Raw genomic sequence first — 9844 nt, 5'->3', positions numbered from 1 at the left:
GTCATACTTCTCAAGAATCGGCACCAGTTTTGACAGGTCCCACTGCAGTGCCAGAGGATATTTGTTTTCTCTACCTTCAATTAGTCGTATGACAATGGTCTTCTCACATTGCCAGTAATGTTCAAAAATAAGATGTTAATATGGCTTACCAAGCTATATATGAGAAAATAAAGAAATAAAGAATTAAGTCATGCTTACCAAGAGTATGTGGCTTGAGCGTGTAATTTTTGCGTTGAGCGAAGACCGAAAGATGTGGCCAATTTCCCTTGCCCATGCATAGTCTGCCAGTGATGTTTTTCCCCACAACGCCCTAACATACTCCCATGCGATGAACGATCCTGAGTTGGGGACAAAGAACATGGCTAACATGTCCAACAATACAAGTCTTGCGACATTGATGTCCCTCTTTTCATCTTCCCCAGTCGTAGGATATTCATTTAGCGTCTTTTGCAATGCGTCTGTGATTTTCTTCTGCGTTAGCATATTGTTGGTCGAAAGTTTTCCAAATATTAGTTCTGCCTCCGGAACTTCCTCCTTTGACTTGGAATTTACAAACTGCCCCATGAGTGGCACACCAAACAATTGCGATATGAAGCTATCAGAAATCCTAAAAGTCTTGCCAGTAAAGATGAAGGACTTCTTGGCCTTATCATAGTTCTCAAGGATTTTCACTAATCCATTGATCTACTTCGTCATCATTTTCCTTGTGATCACTCCATCATATATTGTAGAGAAGAACTGCCCAAACGGCCCTTCCCTCAATATTTGCAAGGAGCATGCCTTGATCTTCTTCTTATAAGGAGTAGGATCCGGGTATGCTGATCTATACTTTACGCTTTGGTCTGCATAGAAACAATTGAAATATTAGGCACAATTACTCCATAGTACAATTACTGTAAATAGCACACATCCCCTCACACCTACTATCACACTTCATGTCACACCACCTATCACAACTACACCTACTGTCACAATTATACATATTGTCACACGTTAAAATGCATTATGGCAATAAAATTCAAGGTTTAGCCAAGGCTTAGCTCAAGTTGTGAAACATGCTATCACACATACTACTGCTACTCTACATAGCACAATATTTACCTTTTTTGCTCTTCTTTTTCGCTTTCGGTGCCGTTTTACTGGTTTTCTCTTTTGGCTTGTTAGTTTTGGATTTCTTTTGTGCTGAAATCTTCTCTTTCACCCTTCCCTTCACCTTAATCTTCATCCCCTTCATTTTTATACTTTTTTTCTTCAAAGGAATCTCCTCCTCCTCATTACTACTGCTGTTGCTCTCATCATCTTCTTCACCGTCAATGTCATCATCGTCGTCGTCATCATTGTCATTGTCATCGTCACTCCAACCACTATTGTCTTCGTTTTCATCTTCACTGTTGGAATTGTCATCATGAATATCCTTACTGTCATTCTCAGTGTCATTTGCACTTGTTTCATTGTTTGTTTGTGTTTCATCGTCACTCTCTTCAGACTCTTCTCTCCTTCTCTTCCTTTTTACTTCCTCCTTGCTGATTTTCCGCCTTTTGAGAGTTGTGGTTTTCTTGCTTGGTGGGACTTTACATTTTGAATCTGCATACAATCAATCATAGTGAAAAATTGAGTAACATTTTACCACTAACAAATGCAGCCAGAACTACTGTCACACCATCTTTCACAACATCTGTCACACCTACTATCACAACATCTGTCACACCTACTGTCACAACATCTGTCACACGTCCTGTCACACCTCCTGTCACACCTACTGTCACAACATCTGTCACACCTCCTGTCACACCTTTTTGAAATGCATTTTCGCATTAAGATTTCCTATGTTTTAGCTTAAGCTGTGACACATCCTATGACATCTACTATCACACCTACTGTCACAATTTTTTTTTGAAATGCATTATGACTTAAGATTTCAAAGCTTTAGCCAATGCTTATCTACTGTTAGACCTACAGCTTGCAATTCAGGGATTAATACCTTGCTGGCGGTCGTGCTTCTGCTTGGTCCTCCATTCGTCAAAGTCTTGATCATCATCATTATGGATTTTGGACTTGTTTCTTCCTCCTTTTGCCATTTTTTGTCCTGAATAACAGATAAATCAAGAAATTCAAATTGAGTTCAACAACAACCAAATCAAACCCATCGAACGATAGAGAGAGAGAGAGAGAGAGAGAGAGAGAGAGAGAGAGAGAGAGAGAGAGAGAGAGAGAGAGAGAGAGAGAGAGAGAGAGAGAGAGAGAGAGAGAAATCCTGAGACTCACAATTAGCCGTTGAGAACGATTGCATCGGTGCGTCGAATTCGGATTCCTAGTAACTTCGTCGTCGTCAACGTTTTCTCCGTCGTCGTCGCCGTTGTAGTCGTCTTCAGGAGGAGAAAATCATTGAAGAAATGCAATGAGTTTTAAAGCGGTCTGAGTTTGGGTTTTTGAGAGATAATAAAATAGAGCGTTTCGCGGTTATAGGTGCGGTTTATTTGAGTGGCATTGTCCGTAAATTTTCTGAACATTTGGGGCTACGTTTTAAGCTGTTTTAAAAATGACTTTTTTTCTAATTTTCAAAACTTATTTGATCTTTTTATAATTTCATGCATGAAAAATGAAATTTTTATAAGAACCCCTTTTTTAATTTAAAGGCTGCAAGTAATGGTATATAATGAAGTAAACGTGACCGTGCTTCTGCAGCCGAAGGTGATCGCATGTTCACGGGGCAATTAATTGACTATCTTGTTTATGATGATATGCAACGTATGAGGTATGATGCTTCAATTCTTGGTTAATTTGAGTGTAAGAAATCCGGGATAGTACGCTGAGTATAGAGTCTCCGGAGATGAACTTCAGGCTAAAACTATTAGGCATGCGTGCGCATGAAGCCATGAAGCAAAAACGTTGCCGAACAAACTCAACCGAGTTGCGGCCATATTACTATGTAAGGATGAGTTTGCCCGCATGTAGCCCCTTCCCGTTATTAAAACCCACGCGAAGAGCGGAAGGCCTAGAGAGTAGAGAGTTCTCTTTGATAACGGCAATGTAACGGTTGGTGATAATAGAATTTACACATACATGACACAGTGATCCGTGATGGAGCGACCTATTTCAAAGCTGTAACGGCTACTAAGAATAACAACAACACCTGGGAAACCTACTTTTGGCTCAGCCAATTTCTCTCATCAATGAACCCTTCGAAAATTTACATTAATGCCCGACTCAGCTTTGAGCATCCGTTTCACTCTGGATTTGACCCATTTGCATGACCATGCAACCAGCTAGCAGGCTGGATGAAGAAAGCCATCCTTTATGGGAGCTTATTCAAGGCACTAAGGTCCACTTGCACCGCCCATGTGCAAATCACATGACCTAACAGATTTGGTTAACATCGTTAGTGACAAAAAAATTTAAAAGACGGTAAAAACTACTGGGTTCCCCTCACCCTCTCCTCTCCATCTTCCCCGAAGGCCGACACCAACCTTCGAACCCTCCCAGGTCGTTGAAGGTTGCAAGCGCGTCACCGGATGCGAGGTCCCCACCGACACCGCCGTCGCATAATCCAAACTTTCTCTTTCTTCCTCTCTCACTGATTTCTTCCCTATTTCCCTCACTTTCAAATCCGATTATTACAATCGATCTCCAGCGATGGAGAAGCCCACATGATCCATGGATCAAATAAGCTCTAGAAGGAAACGACGTCGAAGGAAAGATTGTTGTCTTCAACAACTCGTCAATCAATAACTGGAATTTAAATTTCCAGATTTGCTTTTTGTTTGATTGAGTTTCTTTTACTGATCTTCAACATTGTTGGTGGTTTCCAGATACAAGCCCTCAACTCCTCTAAAGCTGCATTGCCAATTACCCAATTATATAATGGAAGAAAAAGAATCCATTTGCTTCTGGTTCGTTCGGCCATCAATGATCAATCCATTATCCATGTATGGGGTTTTGATAATTAATCAATAATTCTAGATTTTGTTTATAGGAACCCAGAAATTTTGAAATGATCTTCCTCCTTTTCAACCTTAATTTTCAGTTATGGGGTTTCCAATTGCTTCTCTGATCTTTCATTTTCCGGCTGGAGTGAAATGATGGCCAGGCGGCGCCGCTCAACTTCCAGATTTTACCATGAATTAACGATTCAATTTAATAATTTATTACCATATTAACTGTTTTTTTTTTAGTTTTACTACTTAACAGTGTTAGTATTCAAGCTAATGCCTTGGAAACAGCAAGATTAAATAGATAGTTGAGATTGCATAATAACAATCGGTTCAAGTTAACCTCGGTGCCTGGAATAAGTTCCGATCCTTTATATGCATGCAGCAGCTGCGCAACGTGGTAGCCAGTCGATCCATCTTACCCTCCTTGTCGACTTCCCTACGGTTTTTACTCCCTCGTATCGTGAGATTTCTACGTACTGAAGACCCCCTTCAAGCGGTTTTAATTTGAGCATAACGCAGAAGATCGAGTACAATACGTTAATGTCAGCATTTCACATCATCACACATACTAATTAATTTGATTAGTTCCACTGTTAAGTAATAATATTTCTGCTGAAATCATTTTCCATTCAAATACTCAATTTTCAATCACACAACAGCTTCAATTCAGAGGAAAGGAGCTGGACTCACGGCTCTGGTTCGACACTATTTTCTCCATCATTTGAGAGTACATGCGTGATTTGGATCACAGTTCCAGCAATGATGTGGAGTATAGTTTGAACTGTGCTAGGAGGGATAAATTCCTCCGTTGCGCCTCCTTCCGTGATGTGCAAGGCAAGAGTTAACAGACTTCCACCAGATTCATCAATATTGGCCATTGGTCTATCGGGCAGGATGGAAAACCCAGATGCAAGGATAGGAACCTCGTCTGGGTTTACGCCATCCAAAAGAGCCGACATGGCCAACTGGTCAATGGGTGCGTAAACTACGTATGAACCATTTAAGTCTGTGTAACTCTCCTGCAAGTAGAATACTTCAATCTCCTTTGTTGCACCCTGCAAAGTTAAAAGGAAGGAAAAGTGAGAATTGTCAAGTCCCATTGGCCTTCTTGATGGAAAATGGTATCTGAAGAACTTACATTTTCTACTTCAATTATCGAAACACGATTCCCCGTATGGTCACCGCTTGCGATATAAGCAATTTCTCTTGTATCTTTTTCATACGACATCATATCCCACTGTAACACACAAATGTAAATGGATGTCCATCAGCCTTTTGGCAAAGAAAAATTTGAAAGGATTTGGATAACAGAATCTCAAGTTTACATCTCTATTAATAATAGAATTAAGGGTGTTGCAATATGATTTATTTCAAATCTTTAAGACAAAAATAAACATGACCTACGTACTCGTTACTCCTTTAAAATGGGATCTGTTAGTTACAAGAGACAATACTGTAAATTAATGTTTTGTTTGATATGGTGATTCGAGCTGTAATGAAGAATAGATTGGAAAATATCTTTACATGATCCCACTTTGCACTAGAAAACCTGTCACAAAGGATTCAAACTCCTTATCTACTCATGCATCTCTTATTCATAATTTGGCTTGCATATAAGAAGTCCAATGCTTTCGAACTTGATCAAGGATTACTATGTATGCGTTTTCAAATGCACATTGTCAAATTTAAGTGTACAAGTATTGTACCTACCATGAATCGAGTTTCACCACTGCGAAGCAGATTGTATACTTGAGTTCTTGGGACTGGAAGATGGACAGAAGTAGCAAATAATAAGGTGGTACCAGGCGGCTTTCCGGGGTCCTTTAAGCTAGTTTTAGTTGTGACCTTTACATCTTCGGCTCCAGACACAGGTAATGTCTTCCATTTGTTTTCTATAGAAGCACTAATATCAGCAACAAAACTTCTCATCATCCTCTCCGAAAGCTTCAACAAGCTGTTTCTTCCATCTTTCGATATTAACACTGTTTTTTATCCAGAAAAAAAAAAGTCCAGTAATAGTTTAATACTGTGTAAGTTAATCAAAATCCAGTGTAGTATAATTTTCAGAATGAAGAGTGAAGACGATTACAAATGTACTGTTTGAGCCCTTAACTAGCACGTAACCAAGGTTTCTGATAGGCTCATAGGTTAGTTAGGGTTGTTAAATACATTTGATGCCAAGCCAATGGTATCTATGTGACAGCTTGTATGACATACATAGAGCTAAACGCACATCATCAAATGAAACTATGAAAGTTTATACAGGCAAATTTGTATGCCACATGAGCTACCACATGATAAGGTGGTTTCCAGGTAATATTCGAAAATGTGTTTCACCTAACATTTTTGCCTTTAGCAAATTATAGAAAAAAATCATTGTGACTTGAGATAACTGAAACTATATATGAAAATTGCAAAGGAATTTCTTTTGGTAACATTCTTGATTTAACTATCAGCTTTTACATGTAATGGCATCAAGTTCTAGTCAAAATGCAAGGAACAATTAAACGACTTGCACAATCACTTACTACAATCAGATGTAGGGGAGCTTGTAGAATTTAGAGTTGCCAACCATTCACATTGTCGAACTAAAGCGGAAACCCAGCGCTTTGCGCTAAATGCAAAACCAGAACTGACCAGTGTCTTAAACATATTGTGAACCATTCTGTTATCCACTTCCACACGCTCCACCCATATGACCTACAATACACGAATACAAATTTATTGAAGATTGAATTTAACTTTTGCTCAATCAATTAAGCATGTAGCCACATAAATTTCTCAGTTAATCGTCACCTTTGAGCATCCATTCGGCATTTGCTGAATTATACATCCTGATGGTTGTCTCCGAAAGTTAGTTGATGGAAACTGAAACAAATCTTCCAAGGATACATCAACAACTACCCACATATCTCTGTCCAGTTGTTTACTGTACCTTGCAAAGTAACTTTCTCGAGCTGGAATAAGTGGTGTTGGGGCATGAAACTCCGCTGTCATCTGGAAATCAAAATGCTATCAGTTTAATGATGCCATGATGAATATTATGAGTAAGCTTTTAAATTAGTAATTGTTCAGTACGTAAGTCCTCCTGTAAGCGATTTGTATGTTCTCGTGTGTAATATACCCCCAACGTAACAGATCCCTTTATCACATTGATACTAGCTTAGCTAACCAGATAGCAAAAAATTACGAGTAGTATGATTGGTTACGGGATTATAGACTAGTGCCTGCGTACAAGGTGCTACTAGTTTACCTAACCAGATAGCAAAACATTTACTGAAATTGTCATGTTTATAGCAACAAAATCGACTAGAGATAATACATTCATCTGTAGCGAAAACTTAGTCGAGGATAAACTGCATAAGATGATAACCTTATTTATGTATATGTGATAGGAACAGATGCCTAAATAAGCCATTTAGTTTACCACTTGCAGGGTTCCATCATAGTTGCCTTCAGATCTTGATGAGGATAATACTCCCACTATGTTTGCTCTAGACACAATATTAGGAAACACCAGTAGCCATTGCTTCTGAACAGAGAACAAAATATAACTGGTCGGTATCAATTTCATGTTTCACTATTCAGACTTGTCAGTTAGAGAACAAAATATTTAAGTTAAATTAAAAGACAACCTACCAAATCCATTAGCAAATGAACAAGGTGGACTGCTTTCATGTTGACATATTCAATAGCTCGTGAAGTTTCCGAACTAACTGGTTTTTCAGGTTGGTTTTCTATTGACATTGGGCCATACTCACTTTCCACTGAAAATTCAGAATCGTTAATGTTTCTGAATCTTGGGAGCTCGGATTGAGAGTCTCCCACCTCAACCATTCTAATAATTTCTTTCAGTGAAGCACTTATGTGTCCAAATTCCCTCATATACTCGACATCACTAAGAAATTCAGTATTGCTTTCTGTGTCATACTGCCATAGAGGTTCTCGAGCTAGGGCCAATTTATTTAGCTCTTCCATTGCTTCCAAAGCTAAATCAATGATTTTCATTCTGTTGACTTCGGCGCTTGAAGTTACCGCCATGAGTAGATCACTGGCTCTGGAAATATTACTTGCAACCTGAACATATGACCCCATATTCTCCGAGAAGACTTGCTGAGATGGTGGTGGTAGTTCAGGTAGCTTCATGTCACCTCAGCTTTTGAACTACTGTTGTCCATCTGATATCAAATTAGCCAAAAGTACAAAGATTTAAGTTCATAGTAAATTCGATCGGTTTGATCGATCATTTCAACCTTCGGTCTATACATGAAACACAAGAACAACCTTAATACACAAAACGTACATGTAAATTTTACAGGTCAAGAATTAAGAGAGGTTAAGGTTTCTATATGGACCTGGCCTGTTCTATGGTTCTAGTTAAATTAAGATAGCTAGAATTCGATACCTTGATCAATCACATCCTATTAAAAAATTGTTTAAGGTTCGGTATCATTCCCCCTCATTCGATATATATCATATTGTCATATCAAATCCCTACTCTAATCTCAACGTCGAGTCTCTATCCCCAATATATATTATTTTACCTGTAAGTCCTGTCTGGCGTTTAAACTCGATTGCCCTCATTTCCTATCCCGCTACTTGAAGCTGCAGACACTCACATGCATTGAAGAAATGACCAAGAACAAAAAGGAAATAAATATAACTGTAACAATTCAAAAAAAAAAAATTGGAACAGCCAGAAGTATTTGTGTAATATCATTCCTGCCTCAGTCGAAGTAATTAAGAACTTACTTCTGGACCTCATGACTAGGTTCTCGTTCTTCAAAATTTTCAGAAAAATTTATGATTCCCCGGTGACCGATAATTAACTCCACGGTTCGTAATTTTACTGTCGGTCAGTTCTTCCGTCAAATTTGAGCTGTGACATGCATATATGTGTGTGGAAAACCCTATCAAACTATAGCGCGCCTACGATTTTAGATCGATCTGAACAAAAGTACAGTAGATAAGAATATATAGAAATCTGAAAAAAGAAAAATACTTGCGCTGTGAGTTTGAAATCAATTGAAGAGTAGCTTAGGCTTAATCATACGTGACATGTACTTAGAGATGGAAAAATGATGATGAAGATCACTGAAATTTTAGATGCGGCTGTTCGTATGGAGAGGGTTTAGGGATTGGTTAATAGGCTGGACTGGTTAATTGGAAAGAAGCTGCCTAGCGAAAACGTACGAGTTGTACACGTGGAGTGTTCCAGTGTGTTTAATTGGTTAGGGTTTGCTGAATTTGCATTCAAGTGCAAATTGTTTTGGTGGATTCGATCGGGTGGTACGTACAAAACTAATATGTGTACGTTGTATATTAATTGTTGAAATAATCAAATATAAGAACTAATAACATACCGAGGACATTCTACCCTCCAGAAACTTTGGCATATACTTCGGCCTGCGGGTAAACTTAATAGAGAAAAGAATAAGAAATTCCAAAGTTGGGGAAATGATATATAGTAGTGTAACAATACAAACGCATGAAGTTAGGTTACCCCTCCCGATTTTTTTTTTTGCTTTGAGAATGGTTACCTTCCCCCATTTTGATTGATGATGAGCTTGTTTTGGATTATAAAAGTATAAATTGACTCAAAATAAATAGAGCTCGATCAGTTTTGCATGTTCAGTTATATTTTTGTTCATTTGAGCTATAACCTAATGAATAAGAGAGTATATGAAAAACGTATGATCAATCACGTAGTTGATAATTCTAAGGCATATTCATGAAATTACTATTCGGCTAGCTAGGGCCTTTCTACGGCCATTGCATTTAGCTCTCAATTTGGGGTATTTTCCCATTTAACTCGATCTCATCTTGATTTCATAAATGGCAAAACTTTAGGTTGGCGGAACAAGAATGTTTCACATTTATCCGTTAAGTAGATGTGTTACTGTGCTGTTGGT

At 38.5% G+C, this 9844-nt stretch overlaps 1 protein-coding gene across 1 annotated transcript; it reads right to left on the bottom strand.

The window, feature by feature from the left end:
- Positions 1-684: 684 nt before the first annotated feature.
- Positions 685-8078, bottom strand: LOC126787109 (homeobox-leucine zipper protein ROC2-like). Its single transcript, XM_050513041.1, has 13 exons — positions 7572-8078; positions 7360-7464; positions 6729-6929; positions 6461-6632; positions 5643-5914; positions 5071-5169; positions 4623-4987; positions 3781-3834; positions 3468-3586; positions 1982-2086; positions 1628-1756; positions 1102-1584; positions 685-842 (listed from the first exon to the last, which is right to left on the bottom strand). The coding sequence occupies exons 1-13, from the start codon at positions 8076-8078 to the stop codon at positions 685-687; spliced, it is 2769 nt and encodes a 922-aa protein (XP_050368998.1).
- Between the last annotated feature and the right edge of the window lie 1766 nt (positions 8079-9844).

This window comes from Argentina anserina, chromosome 3 (assembly GCF_933775445.1).
Source record: "Argentina anserina chromosome 3, drPotAnse1.1, whole genome shotgun sequence".
In the NCBI taxonomy this organism is placed as follows: Eukaryota; Viridiplantae; Streptophyta; class Magnoliopsida; order Rosales; family Rosaceae; genus Argentina; species Argentina anserina.
Note: the sequence above shows the minus strand (reverse complement) of the source record. Positions and strands in the feature narration are given on the sequence as shown.

Coding starts and splice junctions, on each gene's coding strand:
- LOC126787109 (XM_050513041.1), bottom strand. CDS start 8,078: ATGAAGCTACCTGAACTACCACCACCATCTCAGCAAGTCTTCTCGGAG. Junction 6,633..6,728: donor TGCCGAATGGATGCTCAAAG/GTGACGATTAAC, acceptor CGTGTATTGTAG/GTCATATGGGTGGAGCGTGT. Junction 2,087..3,467: donor CGACCTGGGAGGGTTCGAAG/GTTGGTGTCGGC, acceptor TCTGTTATTCAG/GACAAAAAATGGCAAAAGGA.